The 23834-nt window shown below is 41.1% G+C and overlaps 1 protein-coding gene across 2 annotated transcripts in view; it reads right to left on the minus strand.

Annotated features, from left to right (window-relative positions):
- Positions 1–2157: 2157 nt before the first annotated feature.
- The window catches only part of PIK3AP1 (phosphoinositide-3-kinase adaptor protein 1), a 1287206-nt gene continuing 1265529 nt past the window's right edge, over positions 2158–23834 (minus strand). The window contains exon 17 of one of the 2 annotated variants that reach the window (XM_069610572.1): positions 2158–7363. In XM_069610572.1, coding sequence (XP_069466673.1) covers positions 7312–7363 — 52 coding nt within the window. In that variant the 3' untranslated portion in view covers positions 2158–7311. The remainder of the gene's footprint in view (positions 7364–23834) is intronic. The other variant, XR_011268600.1, reaches the window with a different exon arrangement.

Below are 23834 nucleotides of genomic sequence, written 5' to 3' on the forward strand. Positions count from 1 at the left end.
ATGTATTATTTAATTGTATACTATTCTTGTTTCTTGATCTTTGTACGGACACAAACGCAAATAAACACCATATTTGGAAACAGACCAATCAAAAATAAGTCTTGATTGGTCTGTTTTCAAATATGGTGTTTATTTGCGTTTCTTGTGCCATTGGTTCTCATTAAATGGACCGGACAGTTTCAAGGTTCTCAGGCTTTTCTTTGAATGGTGTTCACTAAATATGTATTTTGTAATGGAATATAGCTTCCTTTAAATCAACCCAGATGTTGTCTGTGCAGTAATTCTCTTTATTGTTACTATGAACTTAGGCTCTTCACCTGGCTACCCAGCATATTTGTAATGCAAAATTGACTGAATTTGTCCAATACCATATCAGAAATTAGGAGTCAGCGCAGTCAGTGAGAATACACTTTTCAGTGTTTCTAGTTTATGTCAAGGGATAGTGAGAAGTATCCCCTTGTATTCCCACATCTGTTGCATACCACACAATCCTCTTTAACTCTGGAAATACTGTGGTTACCTAGGATTGCGCACACCAAGCACCAGGATTACTTCTCACCCCACTCAATTTTTGATAAACATTAGCCAAACCTCAAATGAATTTCTTTTAGCAAAGAGAAAATTATTATTAGACCATAAAACTGCATCAAAACGAAATTAAAGTTCCCTCATTTTCGTGCTTACTCCAGACATTACCAAATAGCCCACATACTGATGGAAAAGCATTCCAGTCAACGATGTCACATGCACCAGTGGAAGATGATATTAAATGGCAACTATGGTATATCTATAGCTAGTCAACTGCTTATGTTAGTGACGACTCCAAGAATATTCAAGGACATTTTACCAAGCTGTCCAGTGCATGATGGTGGCCTTCCAGTGTTTGTTCCCCATACATAAGAACATAAACAAATTATTTTGGGGCAGATTCTTACATGTTCACTGAACAACTATTTGGAACTTGCTATCAGTGCACATAAGACTAGAATTGGACTTCCTGAGAATTTAAATAGCACTTCGCAAAAATGATCGAATAAACAATGCCGAATGCGCAATTGGTGCACATTTTGCATGGTAACAAAGACCAAAGCCTACAATACCGAACATGGGGAGCAGGGAATGCGGGCGTGTCCCCTGCTCTCTTAGTTCGGTATTATGGGTGTCGGGGGTTGCAGGGGTTTCCCTCGCATACATTGAATGCACGGGGGAGGGGGGGACAAATAACCAAAATACCCAAAGTTGAATTACAAAATGCAAACAAGTGGGCTTCGCAATTTTGTAATTCAAGCTTTTAGGATTCGTTTTTTTAACATAGATCGTTCAAATAGACCTGACAGCAACCCATTCTCACTGTGCCTTTTGGTCGGGCTAACCCCAAACCCAACACCGTCTGTCCTTATTTATATGAGCATTCTACACCAGTGCTACTACAGTACACCAGTCAAATTCCAAAGAGAAGTGGAACTTATTTTACACTGTTGCATGAATCTAGTCAGATTCCACCACCAACACTTTTCCAAAACTAACCTTAACCAGCTGATAGACTTTTACAGACCAAAACATTGCAAACACAGAAAACACTTGGGTCTCACCCTTCGATTGTCCTTGCCAACACACTCCCAGTCTAGTTTCCACCCATATATGGCCCCAAAAATCCACTACAGTGTCAGAACAATTATGTGAAGCGCCAGGAAAATAAAAGAAACATATACAATTTACTTATTTTGCCTTTTCATGGTTATGCACAGTTGTTCATTAATTTATGCTGAGTATTCATTGTGCGGTTCTGTGAGAAAGGTATTATTAGTTATTTAACAATTGTTACTTATGCTCATCTCTTTGCTATTTGGTTTTCACCCTGCATTATTTGTTGTATTGTATATATGTAGTCTTATACAAATCCAAATAAACATTTATGAACAAAACAAAAACATATTTAATGACAAAAAGTTAATTTCCTCCATCTACACACATGCATTAAATAATACATAAACAACTTAACAGTATCAAATAGGCGCCATCTGGATAATCTGTCCCCTTTCAAGTATCCATCTGGTCAATGCACAAGGCAACCTTGTTTTAGGCTATGCACTTTTTTAGGTTGGGGTTCTTCTGAAACACATGTTTAATTCTTTAATCATACAAGAAAAGTGCATGGACAGATTGATAATTTATTTTAATAGTGGAATCAATCTTTATCAAGGGCTCTGGAGTCTGACACACAATCACAGAAACTGCCCTTTGACAAACTTTTCACACATATGTATTGAAACTAATTTCAATTCCAAGACACTATGCTTCATAAAAAGGAAACACTTCCATTTTACAGAAGAGCATCACATTGAGCTTTGCTTCAAAGAGTAACTAATTTGTCATGCTATTAATTGTGATATGTATTCTTTTGAGCACTAAAAATCAACGTGTGGTGGTGCCTAAGACATCATTTAGACATTTATGTGAAACAGGGCTTTTAGAGGAATTCTATGAAATACTCTCGGCAAAATTATAGCGGTAGAAATATTGACCAACACAAATGTAGCTTGGAAACAAATGTATGTTGCCATACTTCTTCCTAATGTGAGCATGCGCCCCTGAGCTATCCGCCCAGATATGTTGTTGACACCTGGTATCGGGACTCACAGGCAGAGTAAGTCCGTCCAAGTTGCTGATCCTTGGAATCAGTTGCTACTAGAAGCCTAGACCTTGTCGACCATGTAAAATTCAGGAGAATAATATGCAGGGATTACATTGGTAATCTCTGTGTAGTTTGTCACAGCACTACAGATCTGATCATGTGCTTTCAAACCTGTATAGAAGCATTTTGAACAATGTTATATTGTTTGAACAAACATGCACATTTTTAAATAAGATTATGCAAATGATTTAGGAGTTTATGAAATGTTAGGAATATTTATTTATTTTTTATTGAATTTAGCTGAAATTAATCAACTTTTTCAATTCATTACAAAATAGAATTTTACTAACATATTAAACAGAAGAACACATTAGTTTAAAGCAAAATAAATAAACAACAGCTCTCAAAAATCCATCTGAAGGAAAAAAGAATCTTAAAACAGCGACACACAAGAAAATGTCAAAGAGAGAAAAAATAAAATAAAATATGCCTAAAGCGATATTCTTTTTGAAGCACAGTCAACAAGTTTTCACATAGGATGTGATAAAATTTCTCTCAACATTTCTCTGTGTGTGAAATCTTACATAGCAATTATACATAGTATATCCTTTTAAAATTCAGAGTTTACTAAATCAGGTTTACAACTTTTACTCAAATTTTAAAGCATTTAGGAAGTTAACTGTGGCTGTTCTAATGCTCATAATATTAGTGGCTATTATTGCAACCCATCTATTTTCTGGGTTCATTTGTGCAAAATATGCCATGTGGTTGGAGAAATGTACTTGTCTCATATATATGAGTTCTGGACAATCTACAATCACATGTTCCAGGGTTTCCTTGATGGTATGGTTATTACAGAAGCGACACCAATTGCTTTCATTGTTAATTAGCTTTCTGCGAGCTTGTACATCACGAGTCGGCCGTAAATTGAACCGATAACGTAATATTGCCTTTCTTATTGAAGGAGAGGGTGCTTTACAAAGATAAGGTTCAGTCTCTCTACATTTTTTTGGACCAAACAGATGGGGGTTAAAGTCTTTGTATGTTAAACAGGCAGCTCTTGTGTCAATCCAGTCCATCATGTACAGTTTTTTCTTTGCTCGGTCTGGATTGAACACAAGAATGTCAATTGTAATGTCAGCATTATCCATTACCATCATGATCTTCTTAGACCACTGTTTCGGAAATTCATGAGAAGAAGACAACAGATAGCTTGATACAATTGCCGACGTAGACTCATTCAGAGCAGAAAGTAAGCATTTCCGAAAGAGACTACATAATTGCCAGTTATACATGGCCGTTAAAGAGGATAGCCCTAGCTCATAGCGCATCCAGGGGCCTGGGATGCACTGAGGTAAATGAAGAACTGCCAGCCAGAATTTTGCTTCCAATCGATTCAAAACAGTCGGTTGGATGACTTTTTGGGTTGCCAAACCATACAGTATAGTAGCTACCACATTTTGAGTCCAAAATACAATGGCTGACTTAATAGAAAATGTACCGTAATTAAACAAAATTAGTTTCGACTGGCAAATTGCTGATGTTAATTTTTGTTCAATTTTAGACATTTGAGAGCGAGCAGACGGAAGACCATCAAAGATAAGACCCAGATAATCATAATTTGGGACAACCTCAATTGTTCTGTTCTTAATTTTCCATTCTAGTTTGTTTCTCCGTTCAACCAGTTGGTGCATACATAACAATTTGAGTTTTTTTGTTGTAAACCACCAATTCATTAACACTAAAATAATTACATAAGATAGTCAGTAAATTCTGTAACCCAACAGGTGTTTTGGAGATTAGTACGAGATCGTCAGCATACCATAATGCCTTCAATTCATACCCCATTCAAGTTTGGAGCATCTGCGCTTACTTTGTCAAAAATCCATCTTACATCATTGATGAAAAAATTAAAGAGATCTGAAGCAAGAATACATCTCTGCTTCAGCCCTCGTTTAGTTGTTATTGCCGCTGATAACAGTCCCTCAAAGTTCAGTCTTATATGTACAGCAGTGTCTGAATGGAGGGCAAAAATTTCACTTAACGTGGGTGGCCATTCAGCTTTGATAAGTTTGTTCATTAGTTTAGATCTAGAGACTGAATCAAAAGCGGAATGCAAATCAATGAAGGTAAAATAAATTGGTTGCTTTATTACTTGATGGCATTTAAGGTGATCAAATTAACGGCGGTCCCGAAACCAGCTACAAACCCTGTTTGCTTTGGATCACGCTGATGCATCCTGGTGGTGCATGTGTTAAAATCTCTTAGAACCAAGCTTGAAAATATTTTTCCAGGAGCATCTAATAAAGCAATTGGGCGGTAACATTTTGGGTCCTTGCGATCTCCGTGTTTATATATTGGAACAATCAACGAAGAATGCCAGGACTTAGGTATCTTTCTAGATGACAAAATATGTTGGAAAGCGTTGTTAAATTTCTCAAATGTTGCGGATTTTGTTTGAACATATGGTTCGAAAGCCCATCCGGGCCTACTGAGATGGAAGAAGATGATTTGTTGATGAAATCTTTAATAATGTCCTCAGAACAGGTTAGATGCCAGCATGGGGTAGATCTATTTGTATATTTATAATCATCCATGTTCTCATCGGAATAAAGTTTGGAAAAATATGTAAGCCATTGTGCTTCAGTGACTCCATTAATTTGATGATCAACTTGGGAAGTGGAGTTGCATTTGTTTAATAGTGCCCAAACTTGTGCTGAGGATTTCTTATAACAGGCTGACAAAAAGAGTTCACCATTGTTGTGAAAGAGGTGAGCCTTTCTAGAACGCACCCAGTTACGATATGAGCATTTAGCAGCTTTGATTGCCTTCTCTCTTTCTGCCAGCGGCAATTTACGTACGTTTCTCAAGTTCCTTCTATGGTCAGATTTCCTCTGCCGGAGGACCATGTCAAATCCATGAATATGAATGTTAGATGGTCTGTTAGTACTCAGAAGAATGTTCCTAAATGTATCCACAACTTCTACATATGATTCAAACCCATTTGATTTTTGGCTATTTATGATGGAATAATTCAATGATGTCAGTTTATCTTCTGACCATCTGAAATGATGTTTTGCATTATTGACCACTAGCATTTGTTTGTGCCACTTCTGTAATTTGTCAATTTTCTGGACTGAGATGGTCCAGCATAATGATAATAAGTGATGATCGCTTTTAATTTGCTTAACGATTGTAAATTTGTTGGTGGTCACAAAAATGCTATTGCTCAAAAAAATGTAGTCAATCGTAGATCTAGATTCACCTCTCTCCCACGTATGGTTAGGTGGGATATCTCCCTGGATGGCTCCATTGGCCATTCTGAGATTTAAATCAGTCACAAACCTATCCCATCTCTGTCCTTCTTTACTAACCTTCTTATTCTCTGTCTGGATACACATAAGGTTTAAATCCCCCACCACCAAAATACCAGAAATGTTAGTATTCTTTGCAATTTCTTCAAAAAGAATTGACAGATCACGATAAAAAGCATCGTCTGTGATCCCAACAGGAATATTTTCTGAATAATGTAACATTGTAGAAAGGTTGGCATTATTTATTAAACAGTTAGAAAAAGGAATTAGGCCCACAATATCCAAAGTGTAAATGCATATCCACAGGCTTAAACAGGTGTGCCTCCTTGTAGCAGAAATAAAAGCAGAATCTTCAGTTCTTCTTGATCTTCTTTTAATTTCCATTTTGGAAAAGCATTCACCAAACTCTACGGTAGGGGCAATTGTTCCTAACAATTCACTGGGCCTCCAACCTATTCAAGGGTTAATTTTGTATCATAAATGCCATGTTACACTTCATAAGACACCAGCTCTGCTTTAAGTCATGGAAGGTATATAATAACTAATGGTAAATTCTGCAATCCATGAGCATAAAGCAGTATTTTTGTGAAAAATGGGAATTTTACCCACTTCTCAAAAATTTCCTACCATTTTCCTATTGATAGATCCTGGTTGGGAAGATATACAAATTCTTCTCAAGAATTCAAAATAGGCAGAAATTGGCTTACTGGTCCACACCATTACTATAGTACGATTTGGTTTTAGAATATGTCTAACTGGGATTGAGTTCAAAACTCATTAAATGCAAGAATTCATTCAAGGCCGGAAGGAATAATCAATTTTAATTGTCTTCCTTAATTGAAAATGTAATACTGCATAACAATGCTGAACTGATATCTATCCGGGCATTGATTTATTGAAACAGAAACCCTGTTCTGTTTTTGTTTCTGCAATAAAATCCCTACAGCATGGAAAAAGCAATAACAACTATTTAATGATCATTCAAAAATGCATGGCAGATAGGAATTAAGGTACAATAGCAAATATCAATGTTTTCTGCGTGTATCATACTCCTATATTTAAAAACGTTTTATTTCTTGAGATTTTAAGCTTTTTCAGGATGGTGAGGAGCCGTCGCTGGTGGGTGAGGCATGATAATTCTTGCAATCTTCGTAGAGATTTATAGTTGATGATCATACCAGTTGGACACTGGAAAAAACATATTGCACGTTGTTACACTACAACCATTAAACTGTAGCATATCTCAGTGAAACTGGACACAAAACCAGGATAATCTGAATTCCCATCTATTGCATGACCCAGCAGACGATGAGCCCAGCAGCAAGGTTTGTCTAGATACACTCAAACATGTTAGAAGAACTGTCAGCGCCCTCTGGGTGGCACCGGGGGTGGCTGAAAATTGTCACTTTGGGACCTAGAAAGCAAATAAAAAGGAAATTAACTGTATGCTTCACACAATGTTTAAGATATAGGCACTTATTAGGAGTATGAGGGTAATGCTAAAAAAAAAATATTTTTTAAAACATTACCTAAATATGATGATAGCATGAGATATTTAGATCATTGAGTACGTAGAAAAGTACTGCCTGGTATACATATGGAATATTTAACTCATGCAGTACTTTCTTTGTAACTTACACCATAAACATCTGATGAGATCTGGGTTCATAATTAGGTGGTATTTTAAAAATGTCAGGTACGTACAATGCCAGTGTTTCTATCACTACCACCATTGTCATAGTGAGTGCCAACACTGCAAATAATGCACATATGTAGCACTTTCTCTGTAAGAAAAAGAATAAGTGGTATACACAGTTAGGCATGTCTGTACACATAAACATAGCCAACATTTAAAACGACTCAGTAAGATGGATATGTTACGGGAGGAAAAATAGTTTGTGTTATATCCTCATAGGCTTGGTAGATTTGCCAGTCATACGCTTTCTCTGAGCAAAATACTCTCAATGTGAGGGAGCATTGCCATATACAGATGGGCACTAAAATCAGACTGATCTAATGTTGCCCATGTGATGCCCCTGTAGGCATGGCCCAATGCAGATTAAGCCTGGCTAGCAGTGTTATTGACCTGAGTCAGCGTGGATAAATGTGTCAACATAAGAGAAATCGCCAAAGGCCTATGGTCAATTTCATATTTCCTCAGGATCTGGAATCTGGCTATTTTCTTCCAATACTAAGCTGATATAAAGATGTAATCTCATCAGTGTTGAGCCCCTTGGTCCCATAAATGTATTACCAGCTGGTTAATCACCGGTGAAGCGCTAATTACAAGCTCTTAGCTGTAATTCATATAGAATTCTGATTGTATCAATTGGGGCAAGGGACTATTAGGTGCAGGATGCCCCAAATCTCATCCTCAGTTGGGCCTATTGTAAACATTAAACAATAAACTAGTCGTTACCACTGGGTATTGTAAACCCGAATTACTTGTTAGACAATATTCCACAATTTAAGGCTCGGTCTATCAAAATAAGTAAGCCGCCACTTGGGCAATCTCTGATACACCTGCATGTCTACTGTGGCAGTTGCTCAGGTTTCTTGAAAGAAAATAAGATGGAATCGCCAAATCTGGCTAATCCAGTTAGGTGTAAGCATATGCTTAAAGAGACCTGCAATATTCCAGGACAGACTTTTCAGTGAGGGGTTTGCAGTGTCCGTGACATTGCCAGTTGGAAGTCAATCCACGTCTTCAAGACCTTCATCGCCCGTAGCCAGGCTATGTCTATTTATTGCGTGGCAAACAGATGTCTATTTTGTTTTCCCAAAGTTACCTCTAGGGGGCTCCTCTGGGCCCACACTATCACCTGAAATAGCCTTTGTCTGCTCCTCATCTGCTAAATATGCTCTCAAACATATTGCGCATCCCTTAGGTGGATATGTTCTGTAGTCTATGGACAACAACCCTTCTGTCAGGCGGAGGTTGAAAAAAATATTTGAATACAGTCAGACAGACCATCCACACCCCTCCTTCTTACACACCAGACTATGTCTTACTGTATGATTGAGGTGTATCCTTTCACATTCCTAATCCAATTAGTGCATTTATTTGTTAGGGATGCTTGACTTTCAAATGAGTTTATAGCCAACCCAGGGATGTTGTGCATGACCACAAATGACTGGACCACACTAGGTTCAACACTGCTTATACAATTTATTGGCTTTCTAGCCAGTATTCCCCTCCCAATCCCCTCAGTGAACTGTCTCCCACCCATTTGATTTTTCTTGGCCACACAAGACTCGATCACTTCAATAATGGTCCTTAGGCAGATGGTGGCTGACTGATCTTAATCAGGATCGGCTGAATTTCGCCGATCCTGTGTGTTTTACCAGCTTGCATGCTTTGAGGCAGCAGTAGTGTGAGCTCCCATTACGGCCTGAGGTAGCTGATGTCTTGGGATTATCCCCTGGGTTGCATATAGACCCCCTAGATTACTCTTCATCGACACATGTTCCTTATTCCCAGGTCCTGCCCCACTCCATAGTTTTGCGCCCAGTTCCTTTATACTGCTGTCCAGAGATCCTATCTGCAAAGTGAGTTCCTGAATGACTCTTACTAACTGCCCTATGTTAGGGTTTCCTGTGGGCTCCATCCTTGCACACTGGTTGCCCAACCCATCGTTATTCGTTCCAAGACTCATATGGTAATGGAATGCCTGACTTGAATCTTGGGAAACCACACTCTTATACTTTGATTAGGGTCTTTAATGGTCTTACCACTCGATGGTTTGTTTTCCCTGCATGTAGAAAAAAGGGAAACTTTTCTACTTCCTTTCTGCTTTCTCGTTGGGCAACCTCTTTGCGCCATCACGCTGCCCATTTGGGAACCCCGGGATCTCAAGGCAGAAAACCTGTTAAAAAGCGGGGCACTGGGATCAATTGTAATAGTCTGTACTATTGAGGAATCCTGTTCTTTATTAATGGGGTAATTATTGACTCCTATTGTATCAGTGACAGTGATGTTATCTATAGTTGGATGGGTGGTAGCCACCATTGCATCGTGTGGGGGGTGGACCTCAATAATGTCACATTTACTTGAACCAGCAGACCCACACAGATTAGCAGGTAAAACGAAATTCCTTCACCCTCCTGCCAATCCCTTTTACCAATTTCGAAAGCTTTCAATGGGTCCTGGACATTCTTCGCTGATCTACTTCCAGCTGACATTTAATAATCGGGGTGCTATTTGTTGGGTGATTTGGGGTAACCATTGCACAAACAGTGATTTCATCCTCACCCCCTGCTACCACACGATTCAAGGCTGAGTTCTAAACGCTGATTCTATCTATTGTGGTGCCTTTGTTTAGGGTCCTCACCTCATTGTCTACGGTCCTCACCCCTCTCTTCCCGCTAGAATCCAAGCAATCAATGAACTGTATTAGATGCTTAATTTCGACAATCAAGAAATTGACATCCTTAATCGGGCCATACATTTTTAAAATCTTTTTTGTAGGTCCTCGGGTAAAATAGAGGTCATAGCTTTCCTTTTAGACATGGCGCAAAGTGCAAGATGCAAGGTGCATAAATGCAAAAAAGGGTGTGCCAAATTGCAAGGTGCTAGGTGATAAGTGTGTGTGCCAGCTAGTATCACTCACTATATGTATGTATATAAAAAGTAACATCAACACTCTACAATGTTACAGATAAGAGTTGCTATGTCAATTCTAAAATGCCAAAATGCCCAAATTATTCTAAAAGTGCCTCTCAGAGGCTTTACCAGTTGTGAAAAAGATTATTATAACAATGTGCCGAGTGGTTAATTACTCAAATCAGTTTAGCAGTTCAAAAACATGAAACTACACGGGTACGTTACTAGTCAGCTAACAAACATTCGCAAGTCTGCAATGCGAGTTTGACTTGGCTTAACCGGACTTCAACAATGGGTTGCAGGACACACCCGACAGACTTGGGAGGCAGACAGAGACCGTTTCCTCCCCCTTTATCCCTCCTCGGTTCTCTCTCCTGCTTCAGAGTTCTTATGGCCAGTTGTATTTTGCAGTGGCAGTCACTGTGAGGGGGCTGGAAACCAATATCAAATATCAGGTGTCAGCCTTCAAACTGACTGTAAACCTTACGTGGCAAACTCCGCTGGGGGGCAGTCTTCCAGATCCCATGTGATTTTCTCTGCACTGGTCACACAATGTAAATAATCAGACGAGCAGCGACATTGGCAGAGCTTATTCAGCGGTGAGGAAAATATTCCAAAATCACACCAAACTAAAGTATTTCACGGCCTGTGCATCTACCGCTTCTCAATACATTTACAATAAGAGGGAAGAGAGTCCCATAAGGCACCTGCTGGACCGCGGACACCCCGCGCCCTTGTCTCCCGTGAGCGTTGACCTTGCGGGAGAATACTGCAGTTATATGCACAGTGCCCTTGTCTCCCGTGGGCTTCACCCTCGCGGGAGAATACTGCAGTTATTTGCACAGGCGAAGGGAACTTGTAGGCACGGCAGAAATCAGTGTAAAGTCCTTCTCCAAATAGTGATCCAAACGATGTAAGATCGAATGGGATTGATCATCCATTGGAAGAAATCTCAGGTCAAGCCCTGTTAAATAATAGAATTCTTAGGTTTTCAGATAGACAGAATTCAAACGTCACGTCAACTTCGCCTTTCCAAAAGCAAATCTGCCAAGAAGGAGAACAAAACAGTTTTGAAATCTCGGGTAATCTACTTTAGGTCATTAGCACAGACTGTGGATATGCTGTCTGCATGGATCCAGGCAATTTTTCAAGGTCCCCTTCATTATCGAGCCTTACAGAGGCTGAAAACCTAGCACCTCAGGAGAGGCCTCAGTAACACAGACGAGATCCACCTATCAATGGAGGCCAGAGCAGAGTTACATTGGTGGTTGTAGCACATGCAAGCGTGGAATGGCAAGGCAATCTTCACAATTGCTCCAGATCTCATCATAGAGTCGGATGACAGTCTCCTCGGTTGAGATGCTTGTTGTGGCCCTGTGTCCACGAGCGGGGTGGAGGGAGATTGACTCCCCAGAAGAGGGAACTGAACTTCATATAAATTGCTGAGAGCTTTTCGCAGGCTCCTTTGCTCTCAGGAGTATACTGAAATACAAAGTCAACTGCTGCATTATGCAGAAATAGCAAAAGATCTTTGGGACTTTTGACTGGACAGAGAAATTATGATTCAAGCAGAATACCTACCACAACACAGCCGCAGACTGAACTCAAGACACCTGAAGGATTCGAGCAACTGGAAACTAAATCAATCCGTTTTTCAAAAGATTTTTCCACTCTAGAGGCAGACCTATTTGTATTCTGTCTGAAAACTCAACTTCCACAGTTCTTCAGCTGGAGGCCAGACACAGAAGCAATGGCTCTGCATGCATTCCAACAGAACTGGTCCAGGATTCAAGGTTATGCCTTTCCACCTTTTATTTATTTTGTATTTATTTACATTTTTCAAGCGCACCAAACGGCCCTTAGGCATTGTGGAGCTGCTGCAGTAGGCTTCCTTAGTTACAGTAGGTACAGAAACAAGGCATCCATTTGAGATAAAGGTTAAAAGTTTGGGCTAGCAGTGTGATCCTTGGTTACAGTGGAACAATTTTCCAGCTGTTGAACAATTTACAGATTAGTTAAACAGTTTCGTTTTAAGGGCTTTACGGAATACATTGTATGATGTTTCATTTCTGAGAGCCGTGGGCAAGGCATTCCCATATTTGGGCGCTAGATGTTGGAAACTGGAGCCTCCAGCTTTGATTCTTTTGAAGGTGGGAAAGTGAATCATGTGGAAGTGGTGTGAGCGAATGGGTCTTGCTGATGTGATGGTAAAAAAACCTATCTGACAGGTAAGGAGCAGCAGTGTGTGAGAGGCACTTGTGTGTAATGGCCATAGTTTTAAAAAGAATACGCTCTTTAAAAGGTAGCCAGTGTACATCTCTTCTGGACTGTGAAAGATGTTCGCTTTTGGGGATGCACAGAGCAGCTCTGAGGGCATTGTTTTGGGTAACGTGCAGCCTATGGCAGTTTTATGCGGACGTACCCAAGAGTAGGGCATTGTAAAAGTTAAGTTTCGCCCCAACTGGGGCTCTTGCTATTGTTAAGCGGTTGGTGGTGGACAGGTAAGGTTTGACTGTGTTGATGATTTTAGTGGTGAGTGCTGCAGAGGAGGCGATGACACTGACATGGCGCTTCATTGACAGAGGAGTCAATAAAAACCCCTAGAGTTTTTGCTGCTGATGACACCGTGATAGGTATCTTATCAATGTGAAAAACCTTGTATTGCGGGTCGAGTTCTTTGAGCGTGTCCTTAGAACTTACAAGGAGGATCTCTGTTTTATCTCATTTGAGACATAGACCATTCGCTGCCATCTAAGTCTGAATGGCTGCGTAGATGTTGTTTAGGGCTGATGGATACTGATCATAGTTGCCTGAGAGGGGGAGTAAGACTGGGGTGTCATCGGCATTTTTCATGTATGCTATGCCACGATTGTCCAGGTCATTGAAGAGAGGTAGGGTGAATATATTATATAGAGTTGGTGCAGTGCAGGATCCTTGCGGGACACCGCAGTGTAGGGTGGTGGGTTCTGCGCATGCTTGATCAGAGAAAACCCTCATAAGTCTCCCCTTAAGGAATGAGGATATCCATGCTGTGGCTCCAGGAGAAAAATGGGCAGAGTTCAAGAGATGTTTACATAGACTGTTGTGGTCGATGAGATCAAAGGCCGCTGACAGGTCTAGAAGGAGGAGAAGTGCAGGCTTGCCTTTATCCAATATGTCACTAAGTTTGATCTTGAGATCCAATAGTGCAGACTCAGTCCCATGCTTTGGGCGGATCCCAGATTACCTCTTGCCCAGAATATTGTTTTCTTCTAAGAACTGCTGAATTTGAGTGTATGCAACTTTGTCCAAAATTTTCAGAAGGAATGGGACCATGGCAATAGGACTGTAATTGTTGGGTGATTCAGGATCTAGGCTAGGTTAGTGGGCGAACCCAAGCCTCTTTAAGACTGTCAGGGACTGTGTTGGTTTTGAAAGACGCATTAATGAAGGAGGCCAGGAGTGGTGCTAAGGATTCTGCACAGTCTTTGACCAGACCAGCTGGGCATGCATCCCCTTTACAGTTGGATGGTTTTGTTTTCCTGATGAGGTTCAGAACCTTTGTCTCAGATATCTCCCTGAAGGAGAAGAGTGTTTTTCTGTAATGTCTACGTGGGGCGTATGGCGTGCTGGAGAGTGTAGTTCGGGAAGGTCATTGAGGTGGTCTTTGATCTTCTTCTGTAAGAGTTCAATTTTATTAATCATGGCTGTTTGTACATTGGTTCACCTGGATTCATCTTTAAGGACATCTTGTGAGTTGGTTACCGAGATGGCCAATTCTTTGTAGATGGAAAACAGCTCTTTGGATTCAGAGGTAGCGTTGGAAATCCTTTCATTATACGATGAGGATTTAGCTAGGATGATAGCTTTCTTGTATTGAGCTGGAAGAGTTTTGGAGGCGGTTAGCATGGCGTCCTGTGGTGTCCTTTGCCATTTGCATTGGGCTAGGCGCTTAAGGGCACGTAATTCTTTAAATTTGGTGGAGAACCAGGAATTGGAGCGTTTCTTTTTTTTTGGCTTTCTTGACCTCAAGCCGGGCAATGATTGATTGATTGATATGGAGTCAACTGCTGTACTAAGCACAGTGCTGTAGAGCTCAGCCTGCACAGATGGGTCTGACGAAAAAGGGGGATGTAGTGCTGGATTGTCTAGGAGTGGGAGGATCTTGTCTTCAGTAAGATTGTGTGTGCATCTGGCTATAGCCGGTGGTACAGGCATAGAGATTTGCGCAGTTTTAATCTTGAGAGGGATGAGAAAGTGTATAAGGTGGTGGACAGTCCAAGGAGATGGAGCATTGGAGCTGATGTCCACACCACAGTTATGGTCAGCTAACCAATCTAGAACACGCCCTTTACAGTGGGTGGAATTGTTCATTCTTTGTTGGAAGCCAAGTTCTTGCAAAGCTTTGACTAGTGCTTTGGCTTGTTTATCTTTAGGGTCATTGAAACCCAGATTGAAATCCCCCAAAAGAATGGTTTTGGTGGAAGTTTTCAGATTTTCACCCAGTCGATGGGTTAGATTCTCATGAAAGTCAGCTAGAGGGCCAGACGGCTGGTAGGCTATATGCAAATCAATGGAGAGGTTGGGTGAGATAGAGATCTTGATGGCAAGGGAGTCAACATTGTCACCTAACTGTGAGGTGGTTTGTCTAGCTGCTAGGGCCTCTTTGACTATGAGGGCTACTCCCCGCTTTAGCAGTAGTTCTGTCTTGACAGAAGATAGTGTTTCCTGGTAGAAGGGCTGGTGAGATGGCAGGTCCTGACGCTTCATGAAGCCAGGTTTTGGTAATGGCTAGTGCATCAAGGTTCAAGTTGGTAAGCAGGTCATGGATTTCGGTTGCATGTGCTGGGAGTGACCTTGCATTTATAAGTGCACATTGCAGGGGACTGGAATCAAGCTTAGTTTTTGTATTGTGTTTGGTGGGCTGAGCGGTCATAAGGACCTTAGGGGCACTGGGAGGGGCCTTTGTATGCGTCACGAAGGGGTGTGGGCACAAGGAGGTTATAAGACAAGTGTCATGTGTGCCATAGCCAAGGAGAATGTTCCTGGTGCCTATTGATCTAGGGCGCTTACAGAAATTAATTTGACAAGTGACAATGCAGGAAACGTTGTTAGTTCTAGTCTGTCCTCTTTGGCCTTCTCAAGCTTGGTACCCGGCACTTCTACAAATGTCAGTGGACTTTCCTCGGCTGAATACCATGTTTCCCATGGTCCTGCTGGATACGGATGGAAATACTCACAAACTAGTGTTGCAAGGATTGCTTCAACTACTAATATGGAATATTTCAGGGGTTCTTGGAATCTGCAAGGACTTTCGGCATCAGCCTCTTCCGTCGGCAAGGAATCTTGGGCCCTCGGAACTTCCTAACGTTATTGAACGGCTTGGAGAGCTTGGGTGCCATGGTGGGTGCGATTACACAGGTATCATGTTATGGCTACTCCAATAGAGATGGTACATTTTCTGACTTCTCTTTTTGCCCAAAACAAGGCTTTTCACACCATTCATCTATACAGATCAGCCATTTCAGCTGGACATGTTTTAATAGATGGGCAATCCATAGGTAACGACCCTTTGGTATGCCGTTTCTTAAAACGAGTGAAGATGTTGAAACCTGCAGGTCCTAATACACTGTTTTGTGGGATGTTAATCTAGTATTAAATCTTTTCAATGCATGTCTTTCTAATTGTTATCTTTAAAACAGTTATATGCCAAACTTACTATGCTCCTTTGCCTTATTTCGTTCAGAAGAGTTTCGGATGCTAAAGCGTTAGACATTATTAACAGATCTGTTTCTCCATTTGGTGTGTGTTTTACTATTTCCAGACGTCCAAAAGGTGGTTCTACTACTATACATTACTCTTCATTTCCAGAACAGGGGAAAATATGTGTTGTTAAATGTTTGAAACATTATGAAACGGCCACATCCAATCTCAGGCCCAAATAAACCTGTATCTTCCGCTACACTGGCCAAAGGGGTTAGATGGGCCATGTCCCTAGATGGAATTGATACCTCCATATTTGGGGGCCATTCTTCCCTGAGCGCGATTTCTTCAAAGTCCCTTTTGGCAGATGGTTCTCTACAAGATATTTGGAGATGGCTGATCGGTCTTGCACGCATCACAGACAGTGGTAAATGCACTTTATGCAAAATCTCAGCCTCTGTGTCTAGACCTGACATAGCAATTCTCTTAATTAGCTGTGTACAAAAATCATAATTTTAATAAAGACAACGGAGGTGTAGATTTTCCCACCCATTACCCTCCCTTCTCAACCTGTTTTTTTTGTTATTCCTCAGCAACAACATTTGAAACTAGATGGATGTTGCATGGAAAGCTCTATGGTTGTGACATCTGCAGACCGACACCTCAAGGTTAACATTACAGCGCAATGACAAAGAAGAGGACACTTTATAGAATCAAAGACTATTTACATGCTGCTCATTGTGTTGTGATGCACCTAACATGTTACTGTCCTTGCTGCTGGTAGTACAGTAAGGGAGTTTAATGCAAAATGTACGCCTCTGTTGTCTTTATTACAATGACCATTTTCGTACACAGCTAATTAAGAAAATCGCTATTATATGCACTCTAGCTGAGGCCACTCCTGATCATTAATACCATGGATGATGCTCTTCCTTTGAATGATATAATCGACACTGTTCACTAGCCTTTCTTCAGTTCAACTGCCCCCCAATGTAAATCTTCATGGCTATGCCCCATAGTCAAAACATTCTGTATTAATGGTGCAGTAAGGTTTCTAGCATGAATTATAAATCAGTCTTCGACGATCTGGGTTCTAACCAGCCTTTTCGTCTTCCCTACATAGATTTAGTTGCAAGGGCATTGAATCATATATATCACATTGCAGCTTTTGCATATAGTGTCTGACTGTAAAGGATTTTTAAGGTTGTGAAATTGCACACATTACAAATGCCCCACAGAACACAACTCTTAACTGGAGTTAAGCGCTCAAGTAATTACTGGCTGCACATGTCGGGAGAGGCCATCGAACCTGAAGGTACCTGAACCGTGGAGATGGGGACAGGTCTTGGATGATGATAGCAGTGACTGTCATTAAAGGAAACTGCAGCGGGAGCCATTGGGAGCAGCTTGGTAAGGTGGTGGCAAGCCTGAGGTGACAGGAATGAGCATGCTCACTCCATGGCCCTTTTGATCCCATAATGCTGGGAATATCAGCATTTCCCCGCCCACAGAGATGGCTGCAGGCCTGTGCACTGGGGTTCCTGACAGTACCAGCCTCAGAATGACCATCACCCTACGTATTTGACAAGGGTTCAGCAATCCTGCAATCCTGAAGCCCAAATGCAAAGTCCAAGGTTACCAATCAGACACTCAAGCAGGCATGGATAGACCCCTTTGCTGGAACTGTTGTTAAGTGACTTTCTTTATGGTTTATAACAGGAGTCATTTTACCATACTTTTGTTGTTGTGTTGATCAGAATGAATCTTCTTCTATTACAGTGACTTATTGTCTGTCAGCCTCTTTGTGCCACCTACCAACTACCCTGTCACTATCTATCCCTGTTTATCTCTAGCAGTGAGCTTAAGGGATGGGGGAGGAAGGATCTCTTTCTACAGCTTCAGAAAGTGGCATAAATATGATTATTGCATTAATGTTTGCATTGCTTCCTCTGTGTTTTATATGTTGCAGGGATTTGAAATTAAAGATTGGATAAGCTCTCCAAAAGCAGCTTCTGGGTATCGAACATTAACCAGTGACCAGGAGCTGCCACTGTTACATAGAGCTCTGCAAATCTAACTTCCACATAAGATGCACAGATGGAATTCTGTAAATTATTTATAACCCCTTTTGCTTTAAATGTCATACAGATGTGTTTGAATGTTTATTTATAGATTATTCCAAATGCACAACGTTTAGTTCACCTAGGTTTGTTGTTCGATGTCAATTGGTCTGGTTGAGCCAAAAGTAGCTCCTGGGAGCTGTTGATGCCAAGCTATCTAGGCTCTTTTAGGTCATATGAAGGAGCTAAATAGATCCCAGCTCCCCTCAATTTCTAAACCTATGTTTTGTGAGGAATCCAGGGAATTTGTCCCTTCTCCACAAGGGGCACCCACCCCATTTGGGACTAGGGAGGTGAGCTTGCTGTGCAAGGTACTCCCTAGGGGACAGGACAAGCAGGATCTCACTGGGTGTGACCCCTTTTATAAGCCAAGGAAACCCCAAGTAAGGCTATGATTCCACCTTCCCAGGAGACAGCATCTCCATTGTTCATGGGTTATATGCAGGTAGATCCAAGTTATACGGTAGAAGGCGATTTAACTTAGGATGGCTTGGCTGCTGACCCCACTCTGTTAACCTCTGTTCAAGGGAAACATAGAACCAATCCTGTTTCCTCTCTTGTTTGAAGGAAGAACCTAAAAGGACACACAATTGTACCTTTGTGGGGGGAGTAAGTAGGAGCCAGCCTGCGTACAGTTGAAGCCTGCATGGTGGGCAGAGGAATCCTGGAGCATGTGGAACAATGCCGAACGCAGGAGGCATGACACCCCCATACTCACAGTCAAGACGCTGAGACGAGAACTCACTGCAAGAAAACTAATGACTTTGAAAGCATGGCTCCACAGCCACTGGCCTCCTTCACTGAGCAGCACTGCAAACACTAACGAATAAGGCCGGTACGAAGAAAGAGGAGGAGAGCAGTGAAACTCTGAAGCACTCCATGACAGGGTAAAAATACACAGCCAATGTGAGAACAATGTAGCAAATGCACAGCCGGAGAGGCCAACTAGCCCATGAGGGGTTTAGGAAACATGGGTCTCGGAAAGGACAGACAGCTTTATGGATCATACAGAGACAACAATGCTGAATAGTCCAAATAAGGGACTGACTGAGCCAGAACCCCTGGTGCGGGTGAGGACATTGTACTACACCTACTACCAGTTAGGCTTGGTAGTCCACTCAGGGCTTAAAGAGAGACAAGAAAGGGCATGATATCTTAGAAGGAGTAGCAAGGGAGATCCTGGGGGTTCAAAACCCAACTAACTGATTTACAGGAACACATTTTGCACTTAGACACCGAACTTTGCGATCTTAGCAGAATCTTGTTGAGGGAGTCAAGAGTCCCCTTCTACAGAAGGTCGTGAGAAACACAGAAGTGGTTTTTAAAAACTGTATCTACAAGGTGAGACGTGAACTAAGAATGAGAAAGAACTGAAACTACAAGTGGGTGGGGATAAACTGCCAGCCATCTCATGCCAAGAGGGGAGTAGAATACTTCTGTTGGCCACTTTGTGTCCCTTTGTTGTTAGTAGTAGGGCAGGCAATAAAATAGAGCAGATTGTGGTATGGAGAACAAATCTTATGTTTAAAGGCTTTCCAGACAAGCATAATTTTGCTATGTTGTAGAATAGGGAGCCACCATCATTAGAAGTAGGGCTAGGAAAGGCACGTCTTTGCTTTTATTTTTTAAAAACGTTTTAATTACTAGGCACTTGGTGATCAAACATTGCATAATACACAATAGCAATGAGATTACAATATAAGGCATTTCTTTCCTTTAGTAAACTGATGTAGTTGAAACATGTTTTTGTGTCAGTGGCTTATCATAGTTTTCAACACACAAGTGCTTAAATCTTAACCAAAGTCGTTTTGTGATGCACATTAACATCATTATCTTTACTGAAGCGCTGCATGGTGTGACACGCATGCTCCACAACATCACAGCCATTCTACACACTGCGCCAATCATGTCTATAAACCACAACCTTTCTAATGCAGATAGCAGCCTGCCATATCCTATGGTTCAATGAACCAGACTATATGCTGAACCAAGGTTCCGTAGCAAAACCTAATAAACACTATTCTCAGTAGAGTGGCTGCAGGAGCAGGATGTTCCCACCTTTGAGCCAGCTGGAGTAGGCAAGGTTACGCTGATGCTGAAGGCCAAATGATGATGCGGAGGCCCATAAGGAGTTTCTTCACCGCTGAATGTAGTGGAGCAGCTTCAGGAGCAGGATGTTCCCGCTGGCCCCCCTGACTCATTTTGGCCCCTGCAAAAGCTGAAATGCTGAAGCTTTTGTGGATTTCTGCATATCTGTGGGATGGTGCCTTTTTTTCCTTTCTTAAAAACGAATCCCAATCTATAGCAAAACGTGTGGTGGTGTCTCAGAAGTAGCCTGCGGCCTAATGGTGAGTGATATTCTTTTGTGCTTCTCTTTTTAATACAGTATATACCCACGCTACCTCTAGATAATATATGACCTCTTTTTTTATTGTGTCATAACCAAATTTGTTTTGTTTTTTTACACACAATGATCAATTTGTTATAAAAAGAAAAACAACATGATAAAAAGAAAATCATACCAGGTTAAAAACAAGAGATATTCACAACATCTACATAAAAAGAATACAATGCATAGTTTAGCGCCAGAAATAAGAAATGAAAAGGAAATAGCGATTGCAACCAGCACTGCATTTCCAGAATTCATTACACAGTTTTTTAAGTAACATGATTTCTAAAAATGGGTTTTTAGCAATTCTAATACTCTGTAAGTCACCAACACTTTCTTAGCATTTTCAATTATCATTTAGCAGATTACACATTTGTAGGACCTGTATCACCTTTATTGTAAGTGCTGTCGCGTGGCCTGCAATTAGTCTGTCCCAGAACATTTCAGACACTAGCCCTTCTTTTCTGTCCACAAACCTTTGTAGCAGATTGACTCTAATTTCCTAAGTTCCCTCACAATTCATTAGAAGGTGTCGAATTGTCTGTCGACTAGGATGTTTGTAGACATCACACAGTGGCAATGCCTCATCACTCCTCCCCCATTTAGTAAGCACCTCACCTGTGTGTAATATATTTAGACAGAGTCTAAGGAAGCACTCTCTCATTCTCCACTCAGTGAATTGTCTTAGGTACTTCGATAGCCACCCAAGTTTTTTGTCATAGATTATGTGCGAGCCTGAAAAAGAAGCTTTACGCATTGCATCTATAGTTGCAATCCAATCTGCCCTTTCCATTGCTTTTTTTGCCTTCATTGGATTGAAAATCAACGTTTCTAAGTCAGTATCTGCTCCTGTTAATATCACATCTACCAGGGAGTTTAGGACATCAGGCAAGGCTGATTTTGACTGTTTAAGATGTTCTTTTATATCCCCATGCAAACTATCTGTCTGAGATGTAATAATCAGTCGATAGAGAGAGGCCAGCATCCAATCTGCATGATATTTCAATGATTTTAAGCCAAGTTCATACCTCAAACAGCAAGTTGATAGACCATGGTGAATCCCAAAGACACTCTTCCAAATTATCCCTTCCCGTTTTTGGCAATTGGAGTTCCATGCTAACGGTTTTGCTTCTAATCCATAGAGGATCCTTGGGACCACTTTAGCTACATAGAATTGTATGAGTGGAATTAATGAGAATTTGCAGAATTTATATAGAAGTTTTTTCATCTCAGTTGATAAATATAGGATTTTGGTTCTTAGCTCTGTCGCAATAAGGGCCATCCTTGGTGATGCAAAAACACAATAGCCCAAGTAAATACCTTCCTCTACTCTCTGGATGTGTTTACCCTCCAGAGACCATTTGAATGTTTGGATCTTTCTGCCCACTGTTTTAAAGATCACTATTTTCGACTTCCCAGGATTGATTGATAAGTCGTTATCTTTTGCATATTTACAGAGAGCATTTAACAGATGTTGTAGCACTACTGCCGTTTGATCTAGTAGCACACTATCATCAGCATAAGCCAGCCAATTACTAATTTTGCAATCGTTGATTTTAGGGCTGGCCAAAGCTGCTTCGTCCAGTGGTTTCCCAATATCTGCCAGGTATACATTAAATAGAAGGGGAGCCGCCATACAACCTTGTCTTACTCCCCTTTCCACTTTTATAAACTCAGATAGATGGCCCTGTTCGTCCAGCCTAACTCTTATGGTAGTATCTCTAAGGAGATCTGTTAGCATGGCCAAAGATGTTTTGTTACCTTCCATTTTTCAAGGTTTTCCCATAGGAGGTGTTGATTTACTTGGTTAAACGCCTTTGAAAGATATACCCAGGCACCGTAAAGCACAGTCTCCCCTTTTCCTCTTGCTTTTTCATAGAGTATTCCCAGGGCAAGCCCATTGACTGCCGTTGAGAGACCCTTACAGAAGCCTCTGGAATTTTGGTAAAATATTTTCCCTTTCAAACTATTTTTCTAACTCCCCCAGCAGAAGTTTTATGAACAGCTTACTTTCTATATCTAGGAGGGTGATCGGTCGGTAATTTGCTGGTTCCAGCCGATCGCCCCCCCTTGAAAATTCATATGACTATTGCATTTCTCCATTTTAGAATCTCATTGAAAAGTATGCCTGGCAGCCAGGCCCACAATCCTGCATTATTTTTTAGAACCTAGTATGTGAGCCCATTTGGACTGGCTGCTCTAGATGAGGATGTTTTAATTATTAGCTCTAATACATTTTACTCCTCATAATTTAGTTCCAACAGTACTTCTGTGCTGATGAATAGCGGAAATGTTGAAGGCTTCTTATATTGGAGTGCAAAACACTTGACCCACACTGCCTCCGGGACCAGGTTGCATTGCACACTGGTGTGGTGGGTTTCTAGTTGGTTAACCACTTCCCAGAAGTTCCGTGAGTCATTTTTACAGCCTAATTCCAACAGCAATTCTCCATCTTTTTGGAGACGCAGCATCCGTTGACTCCTTGACCAGTTTTTATGTCCTCTTAATAATTTTTTGACTTCTTTCTTGAGTAGTTGGGGATTCAAAACCGACTTCCCCAATTGTATAATCTTTTGTCTCAATAATATTTTCCTCTGCCAGGATTCTTCATTGAAGACATGGCGGCGGGGGCCGCTTCCCAATGTTTTGCACTAGTGGACAATTTACAGACCAAATAAAAGGCCCAAAGCCTAGAGGGTGACAACTCTCCTCCAGGACTGTCTCTGGCATATATAATAGTTTGGCATTCAAATGCTTAGCACCACCATTTTTGTATTTTACCAACCTAATTTTCCCTTTATTTACTGTTACTGTTTGATATTGTCTATCCAAGGCTGGAACGGGTAAGACTAAAATGACTGTCTCCAAACAAGCATGATCACTTGTGCCTCCATTTCCTATCTTGAATGATTTACAGCTAGAGAATAGGAGAGGGGAAAGGAAGATATAATCAATCCTGGAGGTAGATTTTCCCCCGACGCCATGTTATGCCAGGGGGGACATCTCCCTCCACTGAGCCGTTTAGCATTTTTAGGTTTCCAATTAGATAGGTACCCTACCCATGTCCTACCCCTGGTGGATATACTAGTGT

This window comes from Ambystoma mexicanum, chromosome 8 (assembly GCF_040938575.1).
Source record: "Ambystoma mexicanum isolate Mex_15411 chromosome 8, UKY_AmexF1_1, whole genome shotgun sequence".
Classification (NCBI taxonomy): Eukaryota; Metazoa; Chordata; class Amphibia; order Caudata; family Ambystomatidae; genus Ambystoma; species Ambystoma mexicanum.